The sequence below is a fragment of the Convolutriloba macropyga genome, chromosome 15, assembly GCF_964194025.1.
Source record: "Convolutriloba macropyga chromosome 15, txConMacr16.3, whole genome shotgun sequence".
Lineage (NCBI taxonomy): Eukaryota > Metazoa > Xenacoelomorpha > Acoela > Convolutidae > Convolutriloba > Convolutriloba macropyga.
The window spans coordinates 2,538,311-2,563,245 of NC_134482.1; the positions used below are offsets into that span (position 1 = coordinate 2,538,311).

General features: G+C 36.0%; 1 protein-coding gene across 2 annotated transcripts in view; it reads left to right on the top strand.

The window, feature by feature from the left end:
- LOC142354679 (uncharacterized) overlaps nucleotides 1-24,935 on the top strand; it is a 158,625-nt gene that overhangs the window by 22,357 nt on the left and 111,333 nt on the right. The window contains exons 1-6 of one of the 2 annotated variants that reach the window (XM_075407037.1): nucleotides 8,228-8,831; nucleotides 14,313-14,462; nucleotides 14,847-14,930; nucleotides 21,278-21,424; nucleotides 22,401-22,489; nucleotides 23,020-23,176. In XM_075407037.1, the coding sequence (XP_075263152.1) occupies nucleotides 8,373-8,831; nucleotides 14,313-14,462; nucleotides 14,847-14,930; nucleotides 21,278-21,424; nucleotides 22,401-22,489; nucleotides 23,020-23,176 (1,086 nt within the window). In that variant the 5' untranslated portion in view covers nucleotides 8,228-8,372. Of the gene's footprint in view, nucleotides 1-8,227; nucleotides 8,832-14,312; nucleotides 14,463-14,846; nucleotides 14,931-21,277; nucleotides 21,425-22,400; nucleotides 22,490-23,019; nucleotides 23,177-24,935 lie in introns of those variants that run through there. The other variant, XM_075407038.1, reaches the window with a different exon arrangement.

The following is a 24,935-nucleotide window of genomic DNA, read 5'->3' on the forward strand; positions in this document are numbered from 1 at the left end:
GTCTAGAAAGGCAGCAGCTACAATTTCGTTTTGATCTGTTTTATGTCTTATAAATTCAGTAGTGTAAACGAGAGCGTCACTTGTAGAATGTTTCTTCCTAAATCCGTTTTGAGAGCGACTTACTAGTTTGTTTTTTTGCAAGTACTCTGTCAATTGCTCTTTGATTAGGTTTTCAATAACTTTTGAAATGCAGGGTGTTATTGATATAGGTCTGTAATTGTCTGGTTCCTCGGGGTCGTTCTTTTTATAAATTGGTGTTACATCAGCGGTTTTTAGAATTTCAGGGAAGGTAGAGTTGTTTATGCATTCATTTATAATGAAACATAGATGTTTATTGACTACAGAAACAGCATCTTTTAAAGCCCAGGGGGGTAGCGCTGAGGGTCCCTGTGGTTTGTTTCTATTGAGCTTCTTAATGCACTGTAAGCATTCAAATTCTGTAATACGTCTAATCAAAAAAGTTTTGGCTGATCTACCCGCAAAGTCATCGATATATTCGGAAGTTTCGTCTGATAATATGAACTTTCCTAGCTCTGAAAATCTGTAATTAAGAAGATTTGCAGTTTTCTTGGGCTCCGTGACATCATTGAAGACATTTTTTAAACTGTAGATATGGGTTCTTGTTCTAGCTGAGTTTCTTATTTCATTCATAAGGTTCCAACGTTTTCTGCTATTGTTGGATGACATAACTAATGACTGATAAAATTTATTGAAATCATTGTTAGATGAGCAGAACAACTTCTGTTTTAATTCGGAGAAGGTTTTGACATTTTTTGATTTCAAAACTAGAGTCACACTCTTTGTAATTCTTTGTTTTTCTCTTTCAACCAAGTTTGTGAACGAGCAAAGAATGATTTGTCGTTTCTGATGAACACATTTTTTAGTGGCGCTTGTTTTTGCAGCACTCTAGTGAAATTTTTAGTGAAAGATTTAAGTATTTCATTTGCATTATTTTGTTGGTATATGACTGACCAGTTTGCTTTGTTCAAATCATGAAGGATTTTTTCTTTGTTATATGTACTTCGGTCATAGATTTTTTCTCTACTAGTTTTAATGGTTTTGTTTCTTCTTTCAGTATAGTGCACAGGGCAAAATGATCAGATAGAATTGGAGTGTCGCACACTATGGTTTTTTGACGTAATTATCGGAAATAAAGTAATCGATTAACGTTGCAGTCTTGCTCGCCTTGCATATACGAGTTGCCTCAGTTTTGTTTTGTATTTCTAGATGGTATGGTAATAATATTGAGTCTAACTTCTCCTTTTCCTTTGAGTTCAGATAAATAATGTTGTAATCACCCATGAGTATTTTTTAAGACCCCTGACTATTGCATTATCAATGTTTGTAGCCAATTGTTCCAGAAAGATGTCCGTTTTGTTTTTGTTGGGGGAATAAGTGACATTAAGTAAGATTGTTGTGTTTTGTGTTTTCCGGTTGTTTATTTTTGATTCTGCCCAAATGCTTTCAAAGTCAACTGAGAACTTATTTAGATCCTTCCTCAATTTTGGGGAAAAGATTTTTGGTATAAGCAGCATTACACCTCCGCCCTTTTTTGAAACACATACTGGTCTTTCTTAGGGTTATAAAAGTCATCATGATTATTTAATGCCCGTCTTTTATTATTCATTTCTATGAACAGTTCCTGATTAATCTCCTTGGTCCAAGTGGTGAAAATGGTGTATGTTGACTTGTCGTTTAACTGCAAGTTGTGCACATCCATTCAGCTTTGCACATTTGCCTGGTATTTTTATATTCCGTGCGTAAGTTCAACAACTTTTGGACCGGTGGCGAGTAAGGAGATATCATCTGCATATGTGACTAATAGATGGTTTGCCTCTATTGGATTTGGCATTTTGGACATGTAAAAATTGAAAGCAGAGGAGAAAGCACCCCGCCTTGCGGTACTCCTTGTTTTACTCTTCGGTGCTTTGACTTGTGGTCTCTAAACTCTGCATATGTGCTACGTCCACGAAGGTAGTTATTCAAAAAACGTTTCAGGGCATCTGGAAGCTGTGACTCATTAACATACTTGATCAGCATGTCATGGTTGACGGTATCGAATGCTGCTGTTAGGTCAATAGCAACTAGTATGGATCTGTCACACGGCTTCTTCATGTTGAACTCATTCACGATGGTGGACACGATGGTGTTGAGCGCGGTTGTTGTTGATCTTCCTTTTCTGTATCCATGTTGATGTTCGCTGGCCTGCAGATGGTGTTGTAGGCAGGGCAGTATTGCTCTTTCGAAGTTCTTTGTGCTGGCGAGAGCAAGCTAATGGGACGATAGCTCTTTGCCTTTTCCTTTGGTTTGTTCGGCTTATGCAAAGGAATGACTCTGCCGACCCTCTCCACATTGTTGGACAAGTTGCTGAGAGCAGACATACGTTGACAAGTGATGTCAGGTATTGAATACCGTGCTTGCCTAGATGCTTTAAAAGGATGGGTGCTAGCCCGTCGGGGCCCAGCGCCTTTGACTTCTTCGATTATTTTATGGCGTCTTCTACTTCTGTTTCTATGATGGTATAGTCACTTGTTTGCAGATTGTTGATGTTTCTCTTCAATGTTCTTCTTGATTTTGATGGAACCTTCAGATGAACGTTGAACTGTTTATTGGATTCTTTTGCGCACTTATTCCTGTCCCAGATGATGGTGTTTTAAAGTTATTGGGAAATTTGCTCCTTGTGGACTTTGACTACAAAGTCTTTAACATTGACCCGAGTTTGGCGTCGTGCGAGCCATGATCTACCGTGCTTAAAAGTTCATGTCACTTCTTTGTTCTGTGCTTGGTTACTGCTTGGTTTATTTCAATGTTAAGCTTGGTTATTTCTTGGTTGCCTGGATCATGTTGTTGTAATTGATCCCTTTTCTCTGCCAGTTAAGCTGCATCCGAATGGAAATTCGGCCTGGTTGCTTTAATACATCCTCCTGGTATACTAATGTTGACTGCCTTGATTAGGGTTTTCCGGAAGAAATTTTTACCCATGCATTGGTCGGCATGGTGGCTTTCTTGAAAATTTATTCCGTGCTCTCTGAAACGTCCCAGTTAGCTTTGCGGAAGTTTATAAACTTTCTACCACCATTGTCCATTTTGACTACCTTACAGCATATGGAGACTATTATGGGACGGTGATCTGACCCTAAAGCTGACTCGATGTTCCATTGTGCATTCATTAAGATTATCACTGACAAGGGTGATGTCGGGAGAGCTCATGCTATTTTTGGTAACTCTTGTGAGTTCTTCTTCGGTTAATGCAGCAAAGTGAGAATTTTCGATGACCGCGGCCAATTCCTCTCCTCTTTTGCCTGGTTCCGCCGACGAGTTCCACAGTCAATGGTGAGCATTGAAGTCACCGAGGATTACTGCTTTTTCGAGTTCCAAGCGATGATTTATGTTGACTTGATATCCAGGTTTGCAGCTTGAGCTGGGTGGTATATACAGGTTTACTATTTTGATGTTTTCGTTGTTTCTTTGTGTCCGGACTTCTATGCCGATTGCTTCAATATGAGGGTCACCGTTGAAATTCAATTCAAGCTGGGTATAGCTCACGGAGTTATGCACTATGAGACAAACACCTCACCTTTGCCTCGAGATCTTGGACGGTCGGCTCTTAGAATCGTACAAGGCTGCGCGACTTTGAATGAGGATTTTTCGTTCTGGTGGGATTCCTGTATGGCAGCAATTTCTATTTCGTTTCTTTCCATCTAATCGATGATGTCGTCGATTTTACTTCGTAGTCCGTTTGCATTTAGCTGTAGTAGTTTCAGTGTTGTTGATATTGCATTAGTTGTTGTGACGGTTGGTGGACTGGCTGGGGAGCGGCAACATTGCCCGAGTAAACTTCTGCTCCAACGTCCATGTGAACTGAGTTCAGAGCAGTCCCAACGCAACCATATTTTACAGCTGTTGCACTTAACGGACCATTGTTTTTTCTCGTCTGTTCTCTTCTTGCAAACGGTACAGTCCCAGACACGCTTTGGCCCCGGATTGGTCTCGATACCGGCAACAATCAATAGCATTTGGAGCAGGGAAGCCGACCTTAGCTGCTCCATGACCAAAAAGGGTGGTGTGTAGAAGAAACTGCTGGCTTTTGCTCCTGTAGCCAGGAATAGCTTCGCCGCGTAAAGGCACCCAACAACCGAAGCCTTCAGTTTTTGCCCCATTTTATTTTGGGATACAAAAAATTTTGTCGATGAAAAATTTAATAGAGATCTGGCTCTTGCAGATTGGAGAACAGTTTATCAACAAAGAAACTGCGATGAAATGTTTGCAGAGTTTAACAGAATTTTTTGACAATACTCGAGAAAAGCGCAGCAACAGAGAAGAAATTAGTTTCTAATATAAAAAAGACTACTTCAGAAAAACCTTGGGTGACAAAAGAAATTCAACATTTAGTTGCCGAGAAACATCGTTACTTCAATGACTACAAATTGACAGAAAGTGCTGGATCATTTGTGTCGTTTAAAAAGTATCGCAACCTTGTAAATCGAAAGTTAAAAGAAGCGCAAAATCAATTTTCAGAAGATTTTTTAAAGAAAATTGAAACCTCAAAAGAGAAATGGAAATTCATTAAGAAAAAAATCGGAGAGAAAAACAACAGTCCAAACATCACTGAAATGGATGATAATGAGAGAAAAACGACAGACAAAAAATCAATATGTAACGCTTGTAACAGAGTTTTCAGCGAAATGGGCATCTACAGAGGGCAGTTTGTTCCATTGAACGTCGAAAAAGTAGAGCAAAAATTTCAAGAGTTTATTTTTAGACCTTTTACTTTGAAGGAAATCTATAAAGTTATTGACAATCTAGACAACAACAAAGCACCAGGGCAGGGATACATCAATGCTTGGGCATTGAAGTCCGGAAAATATGCTCTTGGGACACATCTTCAGATTATTTTTAACGATTGTATTCAAGAGAAAGTTTTTCCAACAGTTCTTTAGAATGCGCCCATCACACCAATTTTCAAGAAAGGAGATGTTTCTGTTTTAACTAATTATCGTCCAATTTCTGTAACACCAACTTTCGCAAAAGTTTTTGAAAGGCTTTTACTTAATCAGTTAGTAGAATATCTTGAAAAATTTGCGCTCTTGAACAAAAAGCAATTCGGTTTCCAATCTCGAAAGTCGTCTACTGATGCTGTTTTATTTTATTGAAAAAATAATAGGAAATTTGGAAGATAACAACGACACAGGTGCTGTGTTCTTAGATCTTGCAAAAGCTTTCAACCGATCTTGCGAAAATTTCAACCACTCTCAACAATTTTACTTCTCAAATCTTTTCTCGAAAATCGAACACAATGCGTAAAACTGGGTATTGACTTATCAGATAAAATAACTTTTAATCATGGTGTTCTACAAGGAACTGTGTTAGGACCTCTTATTCTGTTATATGTCAACGATTTTTCTGAAAAGCTGGAAGGTGAAAATGATGTTGTTCAATTTGCGGATGACACTAGTATTATATGCAAATTTAAACGTAATGAAAATATTCCCTCAAAAATTTTAAAAAATATTTGAACAAACAGACAAATACCTAACAAAGAATCAACTCACATTAAATGCCGATAGAACAGAGATGCTATTCTTTACAAATCATACTAATTCGGATCCAGAGTTTTCTTTTAAAGGCAAAGTTATCAAACCAGCTCATGCATGTCGTTATCTGGGAGCACAAATTGATTCAAACCCTACCTTTGAAAATCACCTGAACTCAGTTTTAAGCAAAATGGCTAATGCAATTCGTTCTTTGTATCTTGTAAGAAATCAATTACCTTTGAAAGTAAGAATTGATGTTTTTAATTCAGTTGTACTCTCTCATCTTTCTTTCAGTGGAGTATTCCTTCAAACTCTTACAGTGAAAAACATAAACGGCATAAACAGGCAAATTAACTGGGGAATAAAAGTTTGTTATTTTTGAAAAATTTGACCACTCCATTGATCTTCTCGTTAGGGATCGTATCCTGCCAGCCGAATTGTTTATATCAAAAGTTAGCCTAATGAAGCTACAAACAGACATAAGACATTAGGAAACATCCGAAAATTTAAAAATGTTTTCTAGTCGCCATAACGCTAGACAGAACAAGAGAACAAATCAAATTATTATAAAAAGAAAACAAAAACGAAGTGGAGTAACAAATCCTTAATCTTGAAAAGCGTTCAAAAATGGATTAAATTGCCCTCTTCAATAAGAATTTTTAACAGTAAAACTTGCTTTAAAAATGTTTCAACCGAGTTTTTGCTCGATCAACACAAGAAAGTACCCGTTAATAGACAAATAGGAGCCTTCAAGTCCTATTTTTAGCTATGAAAACGAACAGCCACAATTTGAAGATTATTATATTAATAACAATGCTGATTAGTTTTTTTTATCATTTTAGAGCATGTAGATATCTAACCTTAGGGTTATAGTCTGAGTAATTTACATGTTTCAAAAAAAATTGATAAATATATTATGCAAGATATAGATACTTTGGTATAGCAAACAAACACTAAAATTGATGCATTTTTTCAAGTTTCTAAGATTTTTCTTTGTAATCGTTTTCAGCCTCAGGGGCCGGAAAACCTCCTCTAGGGTTTGATATTAGGTTACTGTAAACTTTTAATAACACTAGTTTCAATTTTCTGATCGAATTCAATATTTTCACTTTGATTTTTACCTTTTTACTGTTTGAAATGGTTTTCTCAATCCAGTCATAGTCCATCCAAGGTCTAGCTGTTTGTTAAGTCCATGAAAATTCACTGTAGCGACTGAGAACGACGCTATAATGTCTTTTGACCTTAGAAAACATTGAATCTTCAGTATGTTGAATCTCATAAGCTGAAAACACTAAGTTATCTATCACAGACTGAAGAGGTTTTGCCACGAGGCTTGCTGCATGATTTCTGCAGAATTCTTCGTTACTGCTACACGTATAATCAATATCAATTGTTCACGTTTATTCTGTTTTTGCTGAGATTAAATCAAAAATGATTGATGACAAATACTGATGGTTTAAGCGGTGTTTCCTTTGGTAATTGTCGATTTTATGCACAAAAGATGACTCTCTCTGCTGTTGTAATGTGATTTCTTGTCTTTTGTAAACTGGAAGACATTTTACACCAGTTTTAAGAAGAAAAAGGAGCGCAAAAATAGACAAAAGACAGAAGCAGATATCAGCCAGTTTTCTCTTAGTAAAAGCAGCTCAGTATGGAAACGCAGTTGTTATAATCGGTTATTACTAATATTTACAACAGCCAAATAAAAATAGGAAGAATTCCCCTTATTGCTCAATTACTCTTTTTTTACGTGCGGCTCTCACGCATACAACGTGAGCTACGAAGTTGAAATCATACCGCGTTTAGTATTGTTGTGCGTGTTGAATAGCTCTTAATCATAACCTTTCTATCCGTACACTTATCAAGGAATTGTTATTTACTCATGAAAGAATGGCAAAATTCAATAACAAAAAATGTTTTCTTAAACAACAAAATTTGGTTAATATAGCTTTGATTTTCTACACCTGTTAGCCATTAGGCTCATTAGAGCTACGGATTTACTTTGTACTTCCTAATTTTAAATCTACTAACTAAGCTGGTTATGGTTATAATAATCTTTAGGGAAAATCATTGCATTCTTCAGCAACTCGTTTTTATCAAGGACGTATTTTGTTTAAAACCTGGAAAGCGTTTAAACAGTCAAGTTAAATCGCTTTATTGAGTTTGGTAACTGTGAGTGATGTTCTTTAAATTTCCTTCATCTTCTGAGTAAAGAGCGTTACACGATACTAGATAAGCTTTGAAACGATTTGTTGCTTATAAAGTTTGTCGAGCTGAGTGAAGTTGTTGAGGAGTTTAACTTAGCTTATTCGTGGAAGCAGTTTTTGAGGCGTCGTCAAGTTTGAAAATGGATCATTTGGAAATTATAAATCCCTGTTTGTTGAAATTTTTCAATTTATTATGCTAAACTGCAGGATGAAAGAAACTAACACTCGTGTTAGTTTTTTCTTTTTTGACCAAAATATTTGATTTATTTTTTATAATATATTGCAGTTGATTAATTCTCATAATCTATAATCTTAAACTTATATTATAACGCATTTTAACTGCTCTTTTTTGTCATGATATTGCAGTATTTTCTAACTGGCAACCACCCTGTATGTTTCCCAACCATTATTCGATTCAGTTGAAAGTATTTGAAATATTCATTCAACTTTAATTTTTAACTAATCTGAATCATTTTATCCTGTTTAACTAAAAAAACTTCCAATTAAGTTATGGTATCTAATTTATCCTTATTTTTTCCTTCCATTAGTTTTGTTCAAGCAATTTCTTGATCAATATTAGTTCCTAAAATACTCGTAGAAATTTGCGAGCTAATTTGCTTGACTTTTTAATATGAGTGTTAATAATCTGAACCTCGGGCATCGCTTTTTAAAAACGGAGACAAACTCCGTCACTGACAGTGGAGTCAGTGCATGTAACCACTCTTCATCCATGGAGACTATCTATGGGGGAGGGGGCATATCGTCCAGGGACTCTTACAAGAACCATGGTCCTCCTTTCACCCTATCGGGGCGCCCAAAATCAGGGCAGAGCAATCTTAAACCTGCTTTTAAAACTAGTATTGGGTTGCCACAGTTTGTAGAAAGTGACTCAAGCACTAGTTCAAGTCTGTCAAATGGAGACATTATTACTAACACTGCTGCTTCTATTTCTGATAACAATACTGGAAACACTGGCAACAATTTTACTCTGGATAGAGTGTGTAGTATGTACAGAGATGAGGTTCATGGCAAGACTCAGGAAGAAAAGAAGGAATTGATTTCCACTAACCAGGCTGGACATATTCTACAGGTAAGCAGAAATAATAACAAAAAAATGATAACTGATCTTGGGTTTCTGAAGGCACTCATATTTGGTATAAATGTTCTATCCCAAACATTTTTCAAAACTTGTCGAGTTAATAGTTCAAACCTTTGTTTTTGATCAGCAACATAAAAATTCATTCATGAAAGTTGGCCAAAAGTTTTCTTGCGAAGACGCCCATTTTAAAAACGACAAAAATGATGCTCATTTCAAAAGTACCTGTAAATGACGGAATTCATAAACATAAAGATGACATAAACAATGAATGACATAAATATAAAGTGACATAAAGATTTCTATAACAGAGCATTTTACTCAATTTTTTCACCGTCGTTTCCGCTGCGAACAACTTTTGTTGCGGGAAGTGAAGAAGTCTGTAGTAGCCTAGCCTTGAAGATTACTGAAAAAGAACATGCTTCCATCACGCCTTAAATGCAATGAAGCTGGAATTTGAAGCGCTTGGTGGTTTTCGAGAGCTATTTCAATAATCCTTGAAGAATTGCACTGCTTGATGATGATAAAAGAAAGCTTTCAAACCAGGGGATTGTCAATTGTCTATAGCCGAATTGTACAAAGAGTTTTTATCAATTGTGTGGACTATGCTGATCTCAAGAGATCCTCGCCTATGATTTGCATAATTTGATTGATGTCACCTACTGAGAGGGGTAAAAATAAAAGTCAACATGAAAAGATTAAAGAAACTGAAGAATCAGGAGAAAGATAAAGAGATTGAGTTTTTGTGGAGAACAAATTTTGGTGATAAAAATTGGAATGATGTTCAGACATTACAAAATTAAATCGCCTTTTAATTAAAAAATGGAAGATTAACCATTATCTGAACATTTATCTGTTATCTTTGTATTTTTTGCATCCGCTGTTTTGGAAACTGCTTAGTGCTGATTACGCAGATAAACCTACATTCTGCTTGATGATTGGAAGAAGACTTCTCAAAAATGTGGGTTAAGTTGTTTTTGGTAATTGGATAGAGGTTTTTGTTTTTTTTCTCATTTCAACAGCCTTCAGTTGATATCCTAAATCAAGCAGCTAGTGTAATAGTTTGCTTCAAATTTGGGGAAACTAATTTTAAGAGATAAAAACAAAACGTTCGGATGCGTTTGCTGAAATTGTCCTCAATCGCGATTGATGGCTGGATATATGAAATAATAAACATATTTTTCAGTCAGAGACATAAATTACAAGACGTAAAAACGTTTGGATGACGACTAAGAAAATTTTGGAGAATATGACAAATATGATATGAAAACAATTTGTTGTTTTAAAGAAACCTGTCCAATTAGTAAAATTCTACAGCTCAAAAAGCGAAATTGAGCAAAATGTGCATTGAGCGAGTGAGCACGTCTTTCTGCGTTTTTTTTATCCTGTGACTGATAGCGAAGTTTCCGTTGTCAGGCTGTAAGTAGCTGATAATAAACCGTAGGTGCCGTAACTTCCCAAATTTTTACAATTTATTGGAAAGAGGCTGTCTGAATGTTGATTTCTTTTAAATTTCTTTACATAAATCAGAGTAGCAGTTTATAAGATGTTTTGGATCTACCTAATTTAAGCAAAACTGGAAATTGCCGCCCTCATACAAAAGGAAATTATCAATAGTGTTCTAGGACCATTCGGTAATTGGATCGGTTATGGAGAGTAGGAGCAACTAGATTACAACAACATCCCTTCAAAATATTTAACAAAAGTGCATTCCGTGAGCGAAAATAAATACCGTTGTAACGTTTTATAAAACGCTTCATATAAAAATGGATATTTTTTTTCCTTTTTTATTGTAAACTGTCAAATTATCTCTATAATTTCAAGGCCATAAATTGATTTGATTTTTTCTGCATTATTAAGGAAATGTAATTTTTTTTTCATTGCTATCCTGTAATTGTTCCCTCGTATATTTGCTATAAAAACGAGTTCTTAACATAAATTTGCGATAGTGCGAACAGGTTTTTATTTTTACGTACTTTTCCGTTCTTTATTTGTCCGGCACGTGCTACCAGAAGTTTTATTTATCTCGAGTTAATGTTGATGTATTTGTTTTATGATTACCCAATTGTAAATACGACCCGCGTGTCTTAAAAAGTATTAAGCTGCAGAAAACAAGCACAATTTATCAGGTAGAAATTTGCTGCAAAAATTCATTCTTAGATTTATTTTTTAAAGTATAATCTTCACAGCTGTCGGCCTTGCTTCGAAGTTAACTTAAACCGGTCAGGTCTCGTTTTGCGAATTACGAAAAAATTATTTTTATGACAAAAGTATTAATACAATAAGCCCCAGGGTCACTTTATAACCGTTTTCCCAAGTTCATATAGAACTCATTTTTTAGAAAAAATTTGTAAATTTTCCCTCTGTTTTGCTAAATATACAAGTTGATTGAGAATAGATGCTGTGTTCAGGTGTTGCACAGCTCGCACTTGTAATTTGGTTCATGACAATTTTAAAAAAGTAAATTCTATCTGAAAGAGAGACGGGTCATGTAAATTTTGTAAAAGCAAGTTCATTTTAGAAAAGTAATTTAAAACTTCGGAAATGTAAATTTCATTGTTTTTAATAGCCGCACAGCGATAGCTGGGGCTATTAATTGGCCTTCTCTTGGTTTTTTATTTCGTCGTCAAGATTTTTGTTACGACCATATGGCGTCACAACCGCTTCAAATCTGCTTTTTGTTCATTCGTTCATGCAATTTCAACTGAAGTGCGTGCGTGGGGTCATTTTTTCACTCTGAGTGGAGTTTTTTTCTCATTCGCGTGATTAAGCTTTTGGTCACACGTGACTTACCTCACTCTCAAAAATTACTTCCTCACTTTGAAATTCACTCTTCTTTTCTTTAATTACAGAGATAAGGTCAAGTGAGTGTGTGTCACTCTAAATGAAGGTTATTTCAGTGCAGCTAATAGAGGCAGCAATAACTTATAAAGATTCTTCATCCAAAAATATAACATCTCGTCCTTTAATGAAAAGGATTTTTTGGTCTGTCTTTTTTGCTGTTTTTTTAGACTGCAGATCTACGCAGCTATTGCGGCTATTTTCTGGCAATATGCCAGCTATGTTTTGAATTTTTTGTCGACATCCTTAAAAAATGGATATCATTTTTTTCCGGAGCTAAAAGCCAAGAATTTATGTTGTAATTTGCGCTTTACATGTTTCTTTTCGAAAAAATTTTTTCTGTGTCCTTTTGTAGTTGGCGAAACCGCTGATAGTTTCGCAATCAACTGAAAGTTATATTCTGTTTTTAGCATTATATTGAGGATTTGTAGATTTATATGCTCATCTCAGCAGCTTGTTCTGGATACATCCAGCTGTGTCTGTAGTCACTGATTATAGTGAACATAGACATGCTTTGCGCAGACCAAATTAAGCTCTCTTGCTAAATGTCATCTCTTTAAAATTTGAAAAACTTTCTACCGACAGAGGATAGGTCGGATTTGGTGGCTCGATAGCATCAATGTTTCTTTTTATCACATCATAAACATACGCGTTAGCGTAAAAAATTATTCAAATGGAATCTTAAAATTTTTGAATAAATTTTCTCTGTTGAAAGCTAGTTACTAGTTATGGTAGCAACAAAGGATTTAACTGATGCAAAAATGTCAATAATTTTTCCAGCAGACATTTAGAATTTTTTAATAGTTTTGAAATGGAAAATGCTGAAAAATCCTTTCTTCAAAAACGGCAAGTGTTTTTATTGGATCCTGGGAACCGTCGTCGTTTCGAGATGCCGAAGTTTCATTAGTTAATTAGTTATTCAATGTTTTAATGTTTGATAAAACGTTTCAACATCGGTAAATTGCCACAAATTGTTTACTTTTGCTAGAGTAAATCACAGAGAAAGTAAATATATTTAGTTGCTTTGCTTAATTGCTGTATTTCAATAATATCTTGGAATTTTGCAAATAATTAGCACTTCTTCTTAGTGTCGTGTATGGTCGCAGAAATAGGCCTTCCACAAAGATTTCATTTGCCACTTTCTTTGGCAGCTTATGCAATCAGGTCGGCCTCTACCAATTACTAAGGTTCTCCCATCCAGGTAACTTTTCCTCGGTCGTTCTGCCATTAGTATAACCAGAAAAATAGTTTTTTCTAACTCTGCATTTCTCATTAGGTGGCCAAAAATTGCAATTCTCTGCTACCGATTAGTTTCAACTTTTTTCTCTGTTTCACGGTCTTGATTAAAACGAACTCATTGCTTTTTTAAACTGTAAGATATTCGTTCCATCTTTCTCATATACCATATTTCAGTACCTTCACTGAGTTTTTTTCTCGGTCGTCATCGTCCGCGTCCTGCAGACATACAAGAGGACCCAGCCGTGCACCGCACCTGTCCTTCTTGTTCTGAAGGACAGTTTTTATCAGTCGGAATGTTTTTCAGTTTGTTGAAAGCAACTTTCAGCCGAGCGACTCTACTTCTGATTTCCTAATTACAGTATCTGTCTTCGGTGAAAAGTGTCCCCAGATAATTAAAACAGTCCGTTGGACTGATTAAATTACCGTGCCATCAAGTTATATCGAGCATTTTTCGGGGTCATTGGCTAAAACTTGCTTCTTGGTCATTTTATTTTTCTTGGTAATGATTTCCGTTCCATAGTCTTCACATGTTTCATTGAGCGTTGTCATTAGCTACTGAAGCTTTGATGTAGAATCTGCAACGATTCAAGTATCATGGGCAAAGCGTAAATTGTTTATTGTATTCCTTCAATGCTGAATCCTTCAAGATCGATAATAGATCGCATTATTTTCTCGCTGAAGGCGATATAAAGAAGTGGCAACGCTACTCAACCTTGGCCTACATCAGTTTTCACGTCAAACTTCTGTTTCTTCATCACACACTTTAACTGTTGCTTTCTGCAGCCAATGGATATTTTGCAAAAGGCGGAGATCTTTTATATCAACACCAAGAGCTTTAAGCGTATGTATTATTAATTTGTGTTGTACTTGTCTAAAGTTTTTTCGAAGTCCATAAATCAGATGAGCTGCTTCATCGCATGATTTAACATTTTTCATCAGAAACACGAAGACTTAAGATTGCATTACGAGTTCCCCTGTCAGGCATAAAACCAAACTGCTCTTTGCTGAAAGCAATTTTTCTCAGTCCTTTTTACAAAAATTCTGAGTAGAAGCTTAAATGTGTGGCTAATGAGAGTGATAGTACCTATGTTTTCAAATCAGTCTCGCCCCATCTTTTTTCGGCAATGTGATTAATATTGACTTCAACTTATCCTCGGGTATAAACCCGGTCTCATATGAGGCTTAGAAGTTATATCAATGCCTACATTCTCTAAAGCTTTGAAAGCTTCAACTGAAATGCCATTGGGTCCAGCAGCTTTTTTCCTTTGCTAGTCTCAAGGCATCTCGGACTTCTTGTTTCAAGAGCGGCGGCCCCGATAAAGGCGGGTTTGCTAAAATTGAAGGGCTGTAATTAACTTCTGGTGAGATCGTCATAGAGCTCTTTCGTGTATTCAGGCCAAAGTGCGTCTTCTGCAGCAGTACGTGTCAGACCTGACTGAACAGAATGAGGTGTTAGTTCAGACTATGGAGGATGTAGACAAACAACACACTGACAAAATAGCCCAATTGGAACAGAAACTCATCACTGCCAATAACGATGTAAAGGTATGTTCAGCCCATCATTAAGACCATTAATTTCTGAACCTTGGGGTTAATAAAAAATAATTCGATCATTTTTTGTTTTTGAGATTCTTTTTTTCGACCGCTGTTCATTAACAGCATGGAAGTTTGTGACCCCTACAAGACTGCTAAGTTTGGCTGTTTTTTAAATTAGTTAGAGTTTGTAAATTTTTCTGTTATGTGTTCTTTGGGAAAAACTGTAGTTAAACTCCGTGACGTACTAAAGTAATAGTAGTTCCTTGATAGTAAACATTCTATCAATTACCTGTAGACTAATTACAAAAGTCATTTATGATCGTGCCGGAAATATTTGTGTGCGTTAAAGTATGACATTGTTTGAATGTACAATTTCGGTGTGTCTTGTTGCAGAGTTTCATGGAGAGACTGCATGAGAGTGAGATGCGTGAACAGAGTGCAAAGAGTGAAAAAGACAGAGTTGTTCATCACAGCAAGGTCAGTTATCCTCAAATAGAATATCCATACCTTTGAAACTCAATCAAACGTTTCTGTACTGTTCAGCTTTTTTCATGCAGATGCTCCTTAACGATGCTCCGCATGCAAAAGTTTCACTTCAGAAGGTTTGCTGAACTTCTGCAACTTTGCAAGAGAGACTATAGTGGAACATTTCTTCTATAATCAACCATCCATTGGCGATGAATACTCAACAAATCACTTGTCTATCGGTTTTTGGTTAATATTATATATAGTTTAGAGCTGTTTTGTTAGCCTTTTTGTGTTATATTCAAGAGTTCGAAATGTATTAATTGACAAGTTGCAGTCGTTTTAAGGAATGTAAAACAAGGTTTTGCAAACCCCTATTGGTGACGTTTTTGTCATGTTTTCAAATTTTGGCCCTATCTGGTCCTGTCTTCAGCTGTTTGTGGTCAATCTGTAGTGTAGTTTTGAAAAACAAAAAGTACAATTATGAAAGTTCGCAAATTTGTCCCAATTAATTGCTGTCAAGTGTTTTTTAGTATACCAAAACTCAACGTCCATTGACCAATTTTTTGTCATGCAGCGGTAAGGCGATTTGAAAGCTCGTTTATTTGGAGCGGAGAAAGTGGGTGCATGTATTGATCATTTTAGTCAGAGATGATGCTCAACAAATTACTAGTTTTTGCCGTTTTAGCACACAAAAAATAGATGCCGTCGGTCGAATGAGAGAGAGAGAGACCTGCGAAAGAATTAATTAGCTCCTCGTTAAAATTAATTAAAATAAAAAACTTTGAATTTGATGCTCCTATAAATATATTATATTCCTTCTCGGAGTGATAAAACCAAAACTACAACATAAAACTATTACTATTTCTTGAGGTGCGTCGGAGAGATTTTTTGTTTAACTTCACAGGTATATAAGCTACAACATTTTCTAATTCAATTTTGTCGCATAGAAAACATCTCAAGCTGTGAAGAAGAAAGATGAGCATTCTTATTTAAGGCGTATAATTTTTTTAATGCTACTTAATTAGTCTCTTATAACTTTTTTATGCTTTGTGAGCTTATATTTTTTGTTCTTTTTAAAGCTATCAATTTAGCATTTTTTGGAATAAGTGAAACGCCACCCGAATCGGAAAACCAAACCACGTTTGCCAGCCCTTCAGCTTTCCACAGAATTTTTTGTTATGTCTTTTATCATATGTGGGCGCGTCTTCGGTGTTCTTATTTTTAGTGTATTAACCTGCCTTTTCATTACATTAAAACCACAGTTTTCAAATAGTACATTTAACTTTTCTTAATTGTGTAACCCCTTCTGCTTTATCGTTAGCAGAACACGTCATTAGTCATGATATCATTTACTTATTCAGAATTGCATTTTCTTTGTTGTTTTTTGGCTTGATTTTTAATCCAGGACTTGACCTGCTAAGTTTATGAATTTCTCATCTATACAATTGCAAGCTTTAATTTGACTTCTACATGCTATTTAAATGTTTGTTTTTACCAAAACAAAGTATATGAAGGTTGCTAGAATAACCTTGAACAAAACTGAGGCAATTTTGTCCTGTTGATAATGAAAGCTATAAAATATAAATCTGCGAATTAGTGAAAAAATTGTTTGTGTCAAAATTTTTGCATTTCTGAAATGAAGTATTATAGCACGGCTGTGAAAAAACTGAATTGAGATGGGTTTCACAGAATACGCTTGACTTGGAGCTGCTGTTTCCTTAATGATTTTTGGGTTCATTTTTGAATATGTGGATAAAACATGAAAATATTATTGTTTTTAGAAACTTTTGTGATTTCTATGGGACTGAAATCCAACCTCACCTCCCATTGGTAGTCTCTGGGGAGGCAGTTCAGGCTGCTCTGAGAGTTCATTCTCTCGGAGCAGCCGTTATTAATTGCTGAGTTAACGATGCCATGGTATGCAAGAAAGCAATGGCAAACTACTTGCATTATTCTGCCAAGAAAATCCATGAAAGTTGCTAAAAAGACTGGGAAAAACAGCGTGAATGGAAATACAAGGTATCAAACCTCTATAGCCTCGCTCGGTCAGACTTCTATTTCATCCGAGGACAATTCTGACCGTCATCAAGCTACTCGGAACAAAATTATGTGCTGCATTTGTAGCCAAGTAATACAAGATGATAGACAAAGAAGCGTCTGGTGCCACCGCGGTGGATGGCAACATCTTGCGTGCTCTACACAAAAGTCGATTTAAACCTGGACAAGGAAGTATGAATGTAAGAAGTGTAGTTGGTGTGTGGCACCCATACCAGAAAGATTTTGAACTCAAACCCTCCAAACTACAGAATTAAAAGAAGTGAAGCCAGAGAGAAAGATGACACTTAAGAAAAAACTAACATTCGCGTCATGGAACGTCAGAACAATGTATCAAAAAGGAAAACTGGACAATGTTCTTCATGAAATGAAGAGATTGAAAATACAAGTTCTAGGCATTTCTGAGATGAGGTGAATGTCAAGTGGAAGTTTCACAAAGGAAGAATTCGTTGTGTGCTGGTCAGAAAAACATGAACGGGGCGTAGGATTGATTCTCCAAAAAGAAATATCTCAAGCATGCAAAGGTCACTACCCCATATAAGACCGGGTTCTTCTACTGAAACTTCAAGGTGTAAAAATGATCCTGAATATTATAAAAGTTTATGCACCAACAGCAGACAGTACGGAGGAAAACCTCGATGAGTTCTATGACGATTTCCAAAAAGCTATCAGTTGATGTAAGTCAGAGGATTCAAAGGTACTGATGGGAGAACTAAATGCCAAGGTTGGTAACGGGAGGGTCGGTTACACTGTTGGACCCTTCGGTGTCGGCATCAAGAACGGCAGAGGTGAAATTTTTGTAGGAGTTTTGCCAAGAAAACGATCTAGTCATTGCAAACACGTGGTTCAAGCAAAATCCATGACGTCTTTGGACATGGGAGATTCCTGGTGATCGTGCAAAAAATCAGATCGATTACATATGCATTTCACAGAGATATAGAAATGGCCTATTAAGCACGAGAACATATCCTGGGGCAGATTGCGGAACTAACCATGTTCCTGTTGTAGCGACAATCCGAATCAAACTAAAGAAACTGAAAAAACCTCAAGGCAAAGAAAATTTTGGTCGAGGCTTATTGAGTAGTAAGAATGAGTTCACTGAGAAATACCAAAAATTTGTTGAGCAGGACAGCGAAAAATTCTTACAATCGAAGAACCTCTTTCCTTGTTTAAAACATTCATTGATACAATTACTAATGCCTTAAAAGAATATATCCCGATGAACCAAAATAAGAAGGAACAAAAAACATGGATAACTGAAAATATAAAAGAATTGTTTGACAAACGCAGAAGAGCGAAAGGAACGATTGAATACCCCTTGATAGACAAGCAGGTCAAAAAGAAGTGCAATGAGGAATACACGAAGTTTTTGGAAGTAAAATTCGAAGAAATGGAAGAAAGACTTCCTGTAAACCCAGCTGAAGCACACAAAAGAATTAGTGAACTATCAGGAAAACCACGCATTTCCCGCAGAACGAGCATGATTAAAGATGAGAACGGGTTATTGCTCTTAGAAAGCAGTGAAGTCAAAGAAAGATGGCAGCAATATACCAAAAAATTGTATGACGATCCAAACACTGAATCAATGACCATCGTTTTTGAGGAGCTATTAACAGGACCACCCATGCTCAAAGATGAAGTCTGGTGGGCTATGAAATTTGCAAAAAAGAATTGAGCAATGGAGCCTGATGGTATTCCGATAGAAGCGCTGAAAGCACTAGAAGTGATGGGACCAGACGTAGTGCATCACCTGATTGATTGCATTTACGAAACGTGCGTTGTTTCTGGTGAAATGCTCAAGTCTGTTTTTGTCACTCTACCCAAAATGCCTGGTGCTACAGAATGTGAAGAATTCAGAACAATTTCTATCATGAGCCATGCTTTAAATTTGCTGCTGAGAATTATGGTACAAAGAATTGAAAAGAACGCCCATTTTCTAATCAGCAAAGAGCAATTCGGATCCATGCCAGACAGAGGCACTCGAAATGCCATTTTATGTCTAAGAGTTATTGCAGAGAAGTTGTTGAACCACCAACAAAAACTTTTGTCTGCTTCATTGATTTTGTAAAGGCTTTCGATAAGGTTCGACACAATTAAGTTTTAGAAGCCCTTGATGAAGCTGGTATCGATGACAGACCTTTGCCTTCTACAAAATATCTATCTGAATCAGAAAGCAACGGTGAAAAATGGTGACGAGGAAACTGATGCTTTTAACATCAAGATTGGTGTTCGACAGGGCTGTGTACCATCCCCAATTCTGTATAATACCTTCAGTGAGAATATAATGAAGTCAATAGAAGAAATGAAAGGTGCCAGCATTGGCGGGATGAACATTAACAATCTTAGGTTTGCAGACGGCACAGCAGTGATCGCAGATTCGGAGGAAAAACTTCAGTTGTTAATGCCAACCTTAAAGGATGCATGTGAAAAGCATTGAATGGAAATTAAAACAAAGAAAAACAAAACCGAAGTAATGGTAATCTCCAAGGAACCAGAAAAGTGCTCAAAATATTTGAATGAAGAAAAGATTAGATAAGAAGACAGAAAACTTTACTTATCTTGGGACGCTTATAACCGAAGATGGAAAATGTATAAAAGAAATAAAGAGTAGAACAGCCCAGTCAAAATTTGCTTTCACTTTAAAAAAGATCTTGAAAAAAAAGTTCCTTTCAAAACTAGATTTAGAGTTTTACGTTGCTACGTCTGGCCGGTACTTTTGTATGTGTGTGAAACATGGACACTCAATTTTGAGTCGAAGCTCCTTGAAAGTGTTGAAACGTGGTATCTCAGGAAAATAGAGCGCATATCATGCAGAGCACACAAAACCAATGAATTTGTATTAAGTAAAACCCAGAAAAGTCGGATGATACTAAGCGATTTTGAAACTAGGCAACTTAAGTTCTTTGGACATGTTGTCAGAAAATGCGAGTTGGAAGAAAACATTCTTTCCGGATACATCAACGGCAAAAGATCCGGAGGAAGAAATAAAGACATCTGGATGGTATCTCGGAAAAATTAGGAAGAAGTCGAGCCGAGTGCATAAGAATCGCAAGGAAACGAGAAGAATGGAGACTTTTATGGAAAGCCTATGTCTGTGGCCAGACACGGTACTAAAAGAAGAAGTGGCTTCTATAACCACAACAATTTTTATACCCAAAATGTTCTTGCTGAGAAAAATACGTGTTATCAAAAGCAAGTAACTTTGAATCACAAGTCATCAATTTGATGAATCTCAATCGAAATTGTGTATAATGCAAAAGATTTCAAACTGAAAGATTTCGTGTTTAGTAACACGTTATTATGAAAATTTTTGATAGTATTTATCATAATTTAAGTGTACCAAAGTATTCTGTAATTGAAGGTTTCTCATTCAGGTTTCTGGTTCTTCTGATTTTTCCGTTGTTTTTGTTTCAAACTTCAGCTAAATATTTTTCTTTTTTCTTAGCAGCTGGATAAAAAACATTGTTGGGTGCTAAAACAAAAGTTTCTGAAATATCATTGATTTGATATATGTTATGATATATTGTTATGCACAGAAAAAGCGAGCCTTGTTGTTTCATTTCAACTGATTCATTTTCACCTTTTTCCTTGATTTATGGTGCTGTGACGCCAGAGATGGATGAGATATTTGTCTTTTTTAGTTCATGCTTTTAATTTTTATAACAATATTCAAATTTAAAATGTTTACGGAAAGGATGAATAATAAGCATTTTTTTGGTAAACATTCGTTCGACCGTTTTTGGTTGCTTTCTCTGCAAGACTTTTGTCGGATTTTGACATGGGTTCGTAGGTTGCTTTTTCCAGTAATGTTGACTTGGAATCGTTTCCATCCAAATTTGGATTTAAAATTTCTTTATGAACAGTTCTTCCGTCGCTTAGCTGTACAACGGTTTTTATAGAGGCATTTGCTTTCATTTAACAACCCAATTTCGGCTTGCAAGAGTTTTCAATTTTTGCGTTTTGCTGATGGTTGTTCTTCGTAGAATCTTCAGGTTTCAGAATTGTTTTTAAATAAATGATCATTTTAATCCAGTTTTAGTTTTTTACGAGCACTTGATGCGTTTCACAGTGCTTAGTACTTCACTGTGCTTTTCGTTTCTTCTGTTTTAGATTTTGGAAATGCTTGCCTTTGTTTGGCTTTTAGACGATTACGAATATCGTTAATTAATCAACTTCTTCTGATGGCTAATTGGATGAGGCTAAAGTTATGAGCGCAAAACTAATCATTATATCGACAAGTAATCGTCATAAGCATAAGTTTTCTCAAGACAACATTTGTTAATGTGTCCTCATGTTTGCAGAACATGGAGGATGATGTGTGTCAACTGAGACTGGAGAAGAGTTCCTTAGAGGAGAGATTGACTGCTCATAGTCACGATATCAACTGCCTTATTCACCTTATCACTCTCGCCAATAACAACCCGCAAACACACCTCTCACCAAAAGATGTAAGTTATCTAGTCAACTTTATTATTATTTGTATCATTGCGGTAGGTGACATCCGGGTTGATGTTTTTAATTGCTCTTGAACGAAGTTCGTAGCAATTATTGTAAACGTGTCTCTTTTTTTATGCAAAATTTTTGCTTGACAATTTTGACTTTTCGAGTGTTTTTTACGCCCTTGACTTTTTGCGTTTCGCGTATTCTAAAATTCTCTCTCAATCACAATTTCAAGCAGCTGAATTCAATTGGCGGCAATTTAATACTAAAAGTCAAATGAAAAGTGCGCCGAAACTGGTGCCATTTTTACTTTAAATCTTAATAGTGGTATGTTAACCTCTAATATGGTTACTTGAAGCCCACTATTGAACTTCTTAGTCCGATTTAGCCCCCCCCCCCCCCCCGACTGAAGCAGGCTGCAATTGATTAGAGCTCCCACTAGTCGTTCGAGAGCAATTCTTCCTAGGTTAGTCGGTTATGTTTGCAATTATGCAGATGGTCTTCATTGATGCCACAGATCAATGTATCCTCAATTTGTGATCTGAGTAAATTTGTTGGTCTTCAATCTGAGACAATAACCATGAAAAACGGAAATTCGGGTAGCAGCTAACGCGTTATTGTTGGATTTTCACGCTCATACTTAGGGGCGCGAAGCTGCTTAAAGACTACATGCATTTGTATCGTTGTATTCCTTTCTTGTCTGAAAAATTCAAAACCACTGGGTTTTGGAAAATTTGGGAACTTTCCTGTACCTGCCACTGGATATGTCCATCCAAAATTGATAATCTTTTACCCTGAAATCGCTCACGTAGGTTATGCGTACCAAAATTCAGTTTCATGGGGGTAAAGTAATGACTTCCTAAAATACAGCCCAAGAACAATGAGGCCAACTCAAAAGTGAATTAGGTCGCCAGAGTTTGTCCGTAACTGGCCTCGATGAAGGTTACATGTCTTGATTAGTTGTATCTAACTGTGTTGTTTCAGATAGCTGCTCTGTCTTTCAAGACACTCAATCGTGAAGACATAGACGCAATCATAGCTGCCACCACAAATACCACTACTCCTTGTAGTAGGTAAGTAAGTATCACCTTGTGGGTTGGGATATCGCTCTTGTGCAGCTGTTTTGACTGGAAGATTTGCAATTAATTATTTAACTGCTGGCAATTCTCGGGAAGCTTTCGCGCTGCATAGAAGCATATGACAACTTTGTCATTTCAGAACATCCTAAAAGATAACAGCAGGGGTCAAACTCCATGTTGAGCAGCATTTCAGTGGAATATGATCAACAGATTTTACATATAAATTTCTTCATCAACATTTCTAAATTTTTTGTCTCTAAATAAGGGTTAAAATTGACAATTAATTTCATTAAGGGATTTTAATTTGATCTCAACACTTCACTTGAGCTTTTAGTTCAGTGGTTTAAGTTCCAGTGGAATATTGTATGGAGTATGATCAACAGGTTTAACAAAAGGTACATATCTGCATCAAAATCTGAATTTATCAATCTTGTTGCCTTTCAATCATGGTTAACGTTGACAATTAATTTCATTAAATGTATTTTTTTTCTATCTCAACACTTGAATCAGGGTTTTGGTTGCAGAACAGCGAGTAAGGAAACGGGAGATGACACCAGAGAGGAGTTTGAGACTCAACTGAGACAGATGGAAGAGAGAGTGAGAGAGAGGGATGAGCTGATTGGTAGATTGGAGGAGAAACTCAGAAAAGGAGAGATCAACTCACAACACCTGCTCAAAGAAGTCAGCCACTCAGTTATTCACTTTTTAAAATAAAGAATTAATAGTCATGGTTTTTCTCAAATATGGTCGGTCGGCTTGTAACCTTCTAGCTTCTCTAGTTCATTTTGAATTTTTGATCGTCAATCAGCTTGAAAATAGAGATTTTTTGGTCCCTCGCTGTCTTCACCAAGTTAGCAACGCCAGCAGTGCTCTAATTTAATTACTGGAACTCTATATTATTCATTAAAATATAATTTTAATCAAAACTTAATTGAAAGAGGGAATTTAAATTTTCTAAAGGTTTTATTTACAAACCGCAGGGGAGAGTAATGGTTTTGATTGGCTCTTCGTGAACTGAAAGCGAGTAATTTACAAGGTGAGTTTGCTTTAATGTTTGACCAAAAAAGGGGAAAATGTTTGATCAAGAAAAAAATTGGAAAGAAAAATAACTGTCCGAACATCACTGAAATTGATGAAAATTCTCCAAAAACGATAGACAAAAAGTCGATCTGTAACGCTTTTAACAGAGTTTTCAACGAATTGGGCATCTACAGAGGGCAGGTTGGTCCATTGAACGGCACAAAAAAGAGGGGAAATTTCAAGTATTTAACTTAGATTTTTTACTTTGAGGGAAATCTATAAAGTTATTGACAATCTAGACAACAAAGCACCAGGACCAGGATACATCAATGCTTGGGCATTGAAATCCGGAAAATATGCCATTGGAATACATCTTCAGATTGTATCTAACGATTGTATTCAAAAGAATATTTTTCCAATAATTCTAAAGGATGCACACATTACACCGATTTTCAAAAAAAGATGTCTCTGTTTTACTAATTATCCTCCTACTTCCGTAACACCAACTTTTGCGAAAAATTTTGAAAATTTTACTTAATCATTTGGTAGAATATCTTGAAAAATAAGCGCTCTTGAAAAGAAAAAATTTTGGCTTCCGATCTAGAAAGTCACCTACTGATGCTGTGCTTTACTTTTTTGAAAAAATAATAGGGAATATGGAAGATAACAACGACCCAGGTGCTGTGTTTTTGTATCTTGCAAAAGCTGTCTATTCAATTTCAGATGAGGTCTTTCTCAAGAAAGCTGAAAACTTCAATCTCTCTCAAGCAACAATTTTACTTCTCAAATCTTTTCTCACAAATCGAACACAATGCGCAAAAATTGGGTATTGACTTATCAGATATAATAACTGTTAATGAAGGTTTTCCTCAAAGAGTTGTGTTGGGACCTTATTTTTCTGTTATATGTCATCGATTTGTCTGAAAAACTGGAAGGTGAAAATGATATTGTTCAATTTGCGGATGACACTAGGATTATATGCAAATTTGCAAGTAATGAAATTATTCCTTTAAGAATTGGAAAAATTTTAGATCAAACAGACAAGTACCTGACAGAGAATCAACCCACATTGAATGGCGATAAAACAGAGATGTTATTCTTTACAAATTATCCTAATTCGGATCCAGAGTTTACTTCTAAAGGTGAAGTTATCATGCTTGTCGTTATTTTGGAGTAAAAATTGATTCAAACATAACCTTTGAAAATCACCTGAACTCAGTTTTAAGTAAAATGGCCAATGCAATTCGTTCCTTGTATCTCACAAGGAATCAATTTCCTTTGAGATTAAGAGTTGTTGTTTTCAAGTCAGATGTATGCTCTTGTAGTAAAAAACATAAACGATATAAATAGTCAAATTAACTGGGAAGTTAACGTTCGTTATCTTCGACGAAAATTTTACCACTCCCCGATCTTCTCATTA